At 36.7% G+C, this 9,846-nt stretch overlaps 1 protein-coding gene across 2 annotated transcripts in view; it reads right to left on the bottom strand.

The window, feature by feature from the left end:
* Nucleotides 1–3,178: 3,178 nt before the first annotated feature.
* LOC128863210 (ATP-binding cassette sub-family C member Sur) overlaps nt 3,179–9,846 on the bottom strand; it is a 90,660-nt gene continuing 83,992 nt past the window's right edge. For both annotated transcript variants that reach the window (XM_054102248.1, XM_054102249.1), the window contains exons 16-23: nt 8,570–9,378; nt 8,290–8,447; nt 8,037–8,232; nt 6,196–6,640; nt 4,696–4,823; nt 4,346–4,637; nt 4,082–4,278; nt 3,179–3,970 (exon numbers count right to left, since the gene is read on the bottom strand). In XM_054102248.1, the coding sequence (XP_053958223.1) occupies nt 3,764–3,970; nt 4,082–4,278; nt 4,346–4,637; nt 4,696–4,823; nt 6,196–6,640; nt 8,037–8,232; nt 8,290–8,447; nt 8,570–9,378 (2,432 nt within the window). In that variant the 3' untranslated portion in view covers nt 3,179–3,763. The remainder of the gene's footprint in view (nt 3,971–4,081; nt 4,279–4,345; nt 4,638–4,695; nt 4,824–6,195; nt 6,641–8,036; nt 8,233–8,289; nt 8,448–8,569; nt 9,379–9,846) is intronic.

Raw genomic sequence — 9,846 nt, 5'->3', positions numbered from 1 at the left:
CTTTACTGCTCAGTTGCCTACTTAGTCCAAAGTAGCACTTGTTGGCAAGAAAGATTCTGCGTTGGATTTCACGGCTGAATTACCTCATGCAAATTTCCACGAATCAATTCCATCTTTCGTGCGAGATGAATTTTTGAGCTTAAGTTTTTTTTTTTCAAATTTAAAAATACCAAACTTTATTTAATATTTAATATTTAATTACAGCTCATCACACGTAGTGTTGCAAAGGCGCAAAAAAGAAAAGGCAACCCATCTAATGGAGAATACAAACTGATTTGTGGAAAGAGGACAAGTGGGAGGACCACAAGTTCCACATAACGGTACTTTTTAAAAATACAAAATTAAATATTTAATCAATTATTGAAAGAAGTTTACCCAAATTTTGGCAGCATCAAAGGAAGAAATTATTTTTTCTCATTGTTCCAGAAAAAATATTGAATTGCGAAAATTTAAGTCCCTGAAAACTATAAAGAAGTACGAGTATGCAAGAGCTTATCTCAATATGGCCTATTAATAAAATCATAAAAATTTGTTTCTTTTATACTTCCAACAACTTCCCTTCAATGTCAACACCTTCGCACACAAACTAAGCCTTTAAGCAGAAAAATTCTCGCTGCACTCGCTTCAAAACCTACTTGAGCCACTCACTGTAAATGCAGTAGAATACTTCAGTGCAAATGGTGTGTCACATAGCAATTGCAGAGGATTTGCAATCACTAACACGAACCCATACAACAACGTTAACTAATACATCTACGTACAAACACACAAATACAAATAACCTCACATACTTCCAAACACAGGAATTTACCATCAAATGGTCATATATACTTGTGTGCATGCGGCTCCTACGCGTATGTAAGTATGTACACACATATGTCCATTCATGTTGAATGCAGCGCGCATATTGCAAGTGGATGAAACGTGCCATGCGTTGCAGCAGCTGCTACTATTTTACACTGTTGTTTCACAGCTATTCTCCAAACATTATTGTTGTTACTCTTCTTCCGGTACTTGGTGTGGATTTTATATTTTGTGATGATGTTGTTGTAGTTGTTGTTGCTAGTTATTGCTTATGGCTTTCGTTGCCACATGCATGTCAAATACTAAGCCACAAGCTCGCCTACACATGGACGTGTACGTACATACAAATATCCATACATACACATGTGTATATGAGAGCTACCTTGAGCACGCGATTGTTGTAAAAAATTTCCAAAGAAAAAATAAAGATGCTAGAACATTATATCGATTGGCTTTTGGATAGAACAAAAAATACGAAAGGTACTCCTCTACTTTCCAGTCTGATTGGCTTGTAGCTAACTTTCTGCCGCCTCTTTAAAATCAACGACAATTCTGATAGTTCGGATTCCTTTCATTTCATTATATTTAATTTAGCAGGCCACTCACCACCTATAAAGATCGTGGTTTTCTCTCATACACGTGGCTATTAGATAACGCTGTTGATGCTTCTATTAAGCAAGTGCGCATGCGCCAGAGGCCAGCGAGTGTCAGTTGTTTAGGGCAATGGACTATTCTTTCGAGTGCAGTTCTTCTCGCTTCAGTAAAGAAGGCGTTGGTTTCGCCGGAATATGTCAAAATAAAGAGAATAGAAGATCCAAAAACAATTATTGTAAGCTTTCAAACTTTATAAACTGTACGCAGGAAGCTATAATTAAAGGTGCTGTAAGATGTCTAATTTTCACTCTGTATCAGCCACCTGGAACTTCTTACCAAATCCTTGATGTTCTCCTCCTTGATATCCTCTTGAAAAAGCTACTTTTTATTTCAGAGCAAATTCTAAAAAAAAAATACTCAAAAACTAGAAAGTCAAAGTTTTGCTTAAAAGTAAGCAGACAATAGTTTTTTGTGGGCAAAAGTGGGTGTTAAGTTTGTTCATGTTCCAAAAGCCAAAATGATAAGAAAAGATTGGGTAAAATCGTGCGGTACTTCACTGGAACCAGGGTAATAAGTTTGCATACAGGGTTTGATTGAAAAGTAATGAGCCTTATTTTTTTTAAGCAGTTTTATTAAACCTTTTTACTTATACAACTAATATTCTTCAAAATAGGACCCTTGAGCGTCAATACACCGCTGGTAGCGGTCCTTCCACTGCAGAAAACATTTTTTAAACTCATCCGCCGGAATCGCGTTCAATTCGGCTGTCACAGTTTTTTGGATCGCCTCGATGGAGTCGAAAAGCCTCCCCTTCAGTTTTATTTTCAGGCGCGGGAACAAGAAGAAGTCCGAAGGGGACAGGTCTGAGCTGTGAGAGGGTGGGGAAACACCGGAACCCCCATCTTGGCCAATGCTGAGGTGCAGAGGAAGGCGGTATGCGCCGGCGCATTGGCGTGATGAAGGGTCCAATTGTCCTCCCGGCCTTCCTTGAACGACTTGTGCCACCGTTTTACCTAGGCACTGGACAGAGATTGGTCCCCGTAAGCCTCCTTGAGTATCCCAATGGTTTCGGTACTCGTTTTGTTTAGCTTTACGCAAAAATTGATCAAGTATCGTTGCTCCAACGATAGCTGCATTTTCGCCACTGCAAAATCCTAACACATTTTTAAAACAGCTTTCACGCGTGGAGCGATGTTGACTGCACCGCTGTTGCCAGCGAACTGGGACCGGTTTCTAGTGGACGGGAAGGTCCAACGATCATTTTCCCACACCAGCCGATTCGGTTGATCGCTTGGCAGACGCTCCGCGCGGGAAGGCTCATTACTTTTCAATCAAACCCTGTAAAATCACCGTCTTTGAAGCGCCGGAATCAATCTCGGCACGTTGTTTCACTTAAGCAGCATCTCCATAAACTTTTTGTAGCTCTCGATGTCTCAATGCGCTTCAGCCGCCGTTTTTTTTTTTTTGAATGAAAGAGGCAAATCAACACTTCCCGCAAATTACTATTATTCGGCACAAAATCAGACATTTTCACAAAACCAAAAGTATATGATACCAAAACAAAATCACTAATGTGTCGAAGAAGTTCGTTTACCATATGTTTGAGCTTGGTTTATGACGTTTACATTACATTAACACTGCTGGCGGCATCTATTAACAAACAGCGGGAACTTAGTTGCGCACCTAATAAAAAAATTACTGCACCAAAACTTTTTGACTGACTCTATTTCTATTTCTACTATTTCTCTATTTAAAGAAAAGCTTGTACTTTCCCCGCAAATAGTGCACAAGACTTTTATTAAAGCCCAACAAATACTTATTCATTTATATACATTTTTTTCACTTCATCAAAATTAGTTGTAAAATATTGGAGAAAATATTCATGTACGTATAGCAGATATTTACACAAAAGTAAGTACAATAAAAAGGCTTACTTATATAATATATGTATGTAAATTAATAAAAAAGACTAGAAATTAAACATATTCGAACTCTTCATATCGGTTGAAGTAAAATGATTTTAGCCCAAAAAGATGCCTTACTAAATTGGTTCATTCTGTACAGCCACAACCAACGAAGTGCAGCAACAAAATTTACATCTAACATAGGATATTTTTAGGAAGCAAACTTCATATGGCAATTAGAGAAAAAATGTGAGTGAATGTAAAAAAATTCAATATGAAAATAAGTAATTTATAAATTACAATAAAAAATACTGCACAATTTAGCACAATGAGTCGACTCAATATAAATATTTCAAATGCATTTACATATAAAACAGGTCAAGTATATATACATAAGCACCTATACATAGAAATGCTGGCCGATGTGTGTATGTATATGTATAAGTAGTAGACTAAACACTTTAATCTGTCCTTTCCAGCTGTGTTTGATTATTTCCTGCTCTCACTGGCTCAGCAGCAGAGCCATCCAATGGCCGTCCAGAGTGCAGGAGGCTATAGAAAATGCCATCTTTACGTCGCTGCAGCTCAGCTGGCGTATCATCCTCAACAATGCGACCCTGTTCCAAAACAATAATGCGATCGTAGTCGAGAATTGTTGAAAGGCGATGCTGTAAATAGACAAATAACAAAAATAAAAAATTATAAAAATAAAAATAAAAGAAAACATTTAAAAGAAACCCATAATAGCAAGAATAAAAAATCATAAATTTTCCACTCACTGCAATTGTTATTATTGTACGCCCACGAAATGAGCTGTGCACAGCTGAGAGTAGCACCTGTTCAGCGGCGCTGTCCAATGAGCTGGTTGCTTCGTCGAGTATCAAGCAAACAGAGCCACGTAAAATGATGCGCGCCAAGCAGAGTAGCTGACGTTGGCCGGCGCTCAACTGCACGCCTCCATCGCCGACAATGGTATCTATGGATGCATATTAATATAAGACGAGTAAATATTCATCTTTTGAAATACCACTACCACTACTCACCAATGCCTTCCGGCAGCTGATTAACGAAATTCATTAGCCCCACCTTATCCAACGCATCCCACAGCTCGGAAATGGCATAATAATTGGTTGGATTGAGATTTTCCCGTATGCTGAAATTGAAGATATGCACATCTTGCGGTATCATCGATACGCGCATGCGCACCTCATCTGGATGAATTTTTGTTATATCCACATCGTCGATGCAGATGCGCCCCGATGTTGTTTGTAGCACACCCAGCAGGGACATCGCTAAGGAGGATTTGCCACTACCTGTGCGTCCGCAAATACCGATCTAGAGAGCGAAGAAAATTTGTGATCGCCAATTAAGTTTTCTGCTGTGGATCACTCACCCTTTGCCCGTAAGGAATCCTTAGTGTTAAGTTCTTGATTACTTCTTCTTTTTGTCCTTCATAAGATAAGCTTACATTTTCGAAGCTAATGTCACCTTGTCGAGGCCAGGAAATTGGTACGGATTCGTCTGCAAGAAGAATAAAAGCAAATGAAAGAAATTACAAAAAAAAACGTTAAAAGGAGCAAAAAAGTTTGCATATTTCAAAAATAAAGGGTGGTTCAATTGCAAGCAAATTTTTTAAATTCAGTAAAATTAAAAATTAATTTTTTTTGCTATTATGCCTTTTAATGACTCTGGGACGTAGGGGTTCTATCTACAAAAATGAATCATAGCTAAAATTAAGCAGGTTGTGTTACTTTCTACCTAACCGATGCCATGTCCGCTGATTCAATATCTTGAACATTATCATCAATTATTCTACAAATACGCCTGCTGAGCCCAAACACCGTACAGCCCTATGCTTCAAAGGGGTTGGCACAAAGGGTTGGCGAAAATTAGGATTCTGCGCTCGCAGCAGTAAATTCAAGCAAAAGCTTGGCCACCAACCTTAAATTCCCCACCAAATAGTCACTCTCAGTGAATAGAATGGCTACTCGCTCATTTCCTTTAACACAGTCGCCAAGATTAGAAGGGCAATTCGATAAACTCAAGCTGAGAAGCAAAAACGAAGCAGGTAGTCCGCTTGCTTTCACTTGTTGAGTGACTTTGGTTTTGTAAGCAAATGAGATGCTGCCTTGGGCAAAGTCCTTATCGGGCAGGTACGTGAAATGCTTCGTTATTTAAGAAGATGGCAAGTTGCTCCTGAATTGAATGTGATACACTAGTAAGCTGTTGCACAATTTTGGCTTCTCTTTGGAAAAAAATTATTTTTTAAAAATTCGCTTTGCAGAATTTGATTGTGATAGGAAAAGGTAGGAAAAAAGCTGTTAATGTCAAATCAATGAAAATTATATTTGAACCTCCCTGTAGTTTAACTTGACTTACATGCCGCGGCAATGTTTATGTGCGAGTATGTGGCGGAAAAAATATTAGTTTTCCAACACTCTACAGTTTTAGTGGATTTTGATTTATGAGGCGCGCAAGTGTCAAGCTCAAATAAAAAAATTATAATTATATGCGCACAGGCACCTATGCGTATATGCGAGGCCCCAAATGAAAAAGAAACCAACTGTCACTTGATTTATGTTATTTGAATTGGCCTGCTTGTTAAAATGTTAGCATGGGAATAATAAATGTAAATATCAACATAAAAATTATTGTTTTGTAAAGCGATGCTATTTATGTAAATATTAATTACAAATTTTACGCATCGATTATCTATAAATATCATTAAGTTGCTAGAGAAGAAAGGATATTGAAATTATTAATTTATTGATAAGTTAAAAAATAATATCAAAAAAAACTACGCAAACATTTAACTACACATTTAAAACTGGTAAAATTGGAAAAAAATGCTTTATCAAAGTAATAAAATATTTCCAATCCATAACATACTTACAATTACTCATCACTAATGGCACCGATAAGCTCCGTGGTTTGCAAAACTCGACACGCGCCACTTCAAAATTTACACACGAATCTTTGACTGATTTTCCCGCTGATTTTGCTTTTCCTTTCTCATTTGCAGATGTATTGCCATTAGTTATGTCCAACGGTGTTTCTACGTTTTGATCGATTTCTGCATAGTATGCAATGCGTTCCACAGAGCCTACATACATTTCCATATCGGCTAGGAGCTTAACAACCCAATTCAAGTAGATTGGCATCAGCAGTGTATAGTTGATGGCCAGGCCAACGAGCGAGGGTGATGGCGTTAGTGTGTCGGGATTTTGAAAGTTCGTTGCATTGCTGCTGAGTTTTCTACTATAGCGCGCACAACTTATAGAAGCTGCTACCAGAGCGGTTATGATTGCAATGAATACAATAAAGCCGCCAAGAAAGTCCTGCGGGTAGAGTACATGGAGACGAAAGCATTATTTTAGGTAGGTGGAAAATTTTTAGTGCGAGTATCAGACATCAGAGTGTCAGTATCCATAGTAGTATTAGTATAAGTATGAGTATGCAGGATGCCGTAGGTGAATGAATTGGTGCATTAGAGTGAGTTCGGAACCTCGGGCACGAAACACTAAATGAAAGAAAATATTTTTTTCGCAAAATGCAGTAGCAGGCAAGCAATGGTAAAGATTCGAGTATTTCTGCCATAAAAAACCATCTGCCGTGCGTATGAGTATAAGTATAAGTATAAGTATAAGTATAAGTATAAGTATAAGTATAAGTATAAGTATAAGTATAAGTATAAGTATAAGTATAAGTATAAGTATAAGTATAAGTATAAGTATAAGTATAAGTATAAGTATAAGTATAAGTATAAGTATAAGTATAAGTATAAGTATAAGTATAAGTATAAGTATAAGTATAAGTATAAGTATAAGTATAAGTATAAGTATAAGTATAAGTATAAGTATAAGTATAAGTATAAGTATAAGTATAAGTATAAGTATAAGTATAAGTATAAGTATAAGTATAAGTATAAGTATAAGTATAAGTATAAGTATAAGTATAAGTATAAGTATAAGTATAAGTATAAGTATAAGTATAAGTATAAGTATAAGTATAAGTATAAGTATAAGTATAAGTATAAGTATAAGTATAAGTATAAGTATAAGTATAAGTATAAGTATAAGTATAAGTATAAGTATAAGTATAAGTATAAGTATAAGTATAAGTATAAGTATAAGTATAAGTATAAGTATAAGTATAAGTATAAGTATAAGTATAAGTATAAGTATAAGTATAAGTATAAGTATAAGTATAAGTATAAGTATAAGTATAAGTATAAGTATAAGTATAAGTATAAGTATAAGTATAAGTATAAGTATAAGTATAAGTATAAGTATAAGTATAAGTATAAGTATAAGTATAAGTATAAGTATAAGTATAAGTATAAGTATAAGTATAAGTATAAGTATAAGTATAAGTATAACTATAAGTATAAGTATAAGTATAAGTATAAGTATAAGTATAAGTATAAGTATAAGTATAAGTATAAGTATAAGTATAAGTATAAGTATGAGTATAAGTATGAGCAGATATATGAGTGGAGTATTAGTACCAGTACCTGTATCAGTATCGCTATGAGTATGAGTGTGAGAATGGGTATAAATATTACTGTGAGTTATGGATATGAAAATTAGTATGGGTAGAAGTGTGAGTATGATTAAAGTTTGAGTATAAACATGAGTATGAATATGAGTGTGAGCATAAAAATAAGTGTGAGCACGAGCTTAAGTATGGACAACAGCAGCAGCATCAATATAAGCATCAGTAATTAACAATTACCAGCGATATGCCCAGCCAACGATTGCTTGTATTCAATATCGTAAAAGCAATCGTGTTCGCCTCCAAGCGTTTGAAGAGTATTTCGGTAAATCTTGCCTCCTGATTGTAAGCTCTTATCGTCGTAACACCTTGAATGGTCTCCGAGAGATGTGAGATCACCGGCGAACTGGTTGAGTTTTCGATGCGCTGCAATTCTCTATAAGAAAATATTTCTCATTATAATTTCTCTGTTCATTCCAACATACCAACATACCTGGCCGAACATCTATAGAATTTCTGAATGACGTAATAGACAATGCAAATCGGTGCTGTCAACAGCATAAACCAAGGCGTAATACTGACATTAATTAGCACAGCACATAAGCAAAGCAGCGAAAATTGTAGCAGGCGTTGACTGGTGGCGGCAATTTTCTGTGAAAAATAATAAAAATTCGTTTTCATTTTGACCTCGCTTATTAGCTTCCTTCCTGCTTTCGTGCATTTTCCTTAAAGCTTTTACACTGCAATTTTCATTTTCGCTTCTTTTATTTTACCTTATCGATGATGGCCATATCATTGCCGAACCGATTCATGAGCCGTCCAAGTGGAGTCACCTGAAAAAAGTGCAACGGTTTTCGCATAATCGCCAACAGCAATTGGTCGTGTAGATTGCCGCGCGCATTGCAACCGGCCAATTGACCGGCTGGTGTCGATATCACTGCCATTACAATGCAAACGCACGAAATCGCCGAATAAATGTGAAAATAATACGTGACATCCGCGGCGTGACCATTGTCAGTGGCATTATTGTTGTAGATGCTATTGTTGTCACTGGTGTTGTTGTTGTAAACCATGCTGATGGCAGCCAAAGACATTACTGTCACTGATCCTGTTCCTCTTGCTACTGCGGCCCCGGCAGCATCCATTATCGTTGTGTTGGAGCTATGCATTGTCACTGGCAACACAGCCATCGTACTTCTATCAGCTCGTGTCCAGTCTCTGTGAGTGCCGCTACTGTTAATGTTGGCATTACCTGCGCTGCCACCGGTCCAATGCTGCAACCACACATCTGTGTAAACTCGCATGCCTTGCCAAATCAAAGCCGTCAAAAAGAATATCGTCACCATTTGCCAACCGGATGCACGCAGATACAGCAAATAGATATGTGTTGGTATTTTCCCATACTTTCGTTCCGCATCGTAGCCCAGAGACGCGCTGGCAGCAGTCGCACCACGACCCGCTGTTCTTTTAATGCTGCTCCTGTTGCTCTTTATTGTGTGTTTTCGTTTTAGTGGCATGACATCATTACGGTTCATTGCTGTACTTGTCATGTTTTTCAAAGTTTTATAGTCGATGTTGGCATCTGCAGGGGGTGAGAAGTTAAATTTCTTAATATTTATGAAAATTATTACTTTGGAGGCGGCTTTCATATTAAATGAAAAGTCCAATTGTTAATGACAAAAAATCAATGTACATATCGCTCATTTGCTAGAAGAGTATCGTAATCCAAAATGCGAATTATTAAAAAAAAAATAGATTTAAAAATTGCATTTCAATTTTCCATAAGTAAAAATAAGTACACATTTTCTTCGACAGAGACACTGTTAAGAAAGGGAGGGGGATGACGGTACTTAAACTTATTTTTTTTTTAATGATACAATATTAAAGGATCTCAAGAATTTCGAGTCAGAATATCAAGTCGAGTAAAGAAAAATGTACGAAGGCCTGCGTATTTTAGCGTCCGTTGTCCCATGTCGAGTTCCCAAGCTTCGAAAATGTCGATGAAATCACAGCAATAATCGAAGTTAACCCGCATGTTAGTAGTCGTAGC

The sequence above is a fragment of the Anastrepha ludens genome, chromosome 5, assembly GCF_028408465.1.
Source record: "Anastrepha ludens isolate Willacy chromosome 5, idAnaLude1.1, whole genome shotgun sequence".
NCBI lineage: Eukaryota > Metazoa > Arthropoda > Insecta > Diptera > Tephritidae > Anastrepha > Anastrepha ludens.
The sequence above is the reverse complement of the archived record's forward strand: the minus strand, read 5'-3'. Positions and strand labels throughout refer to the sequence as shown.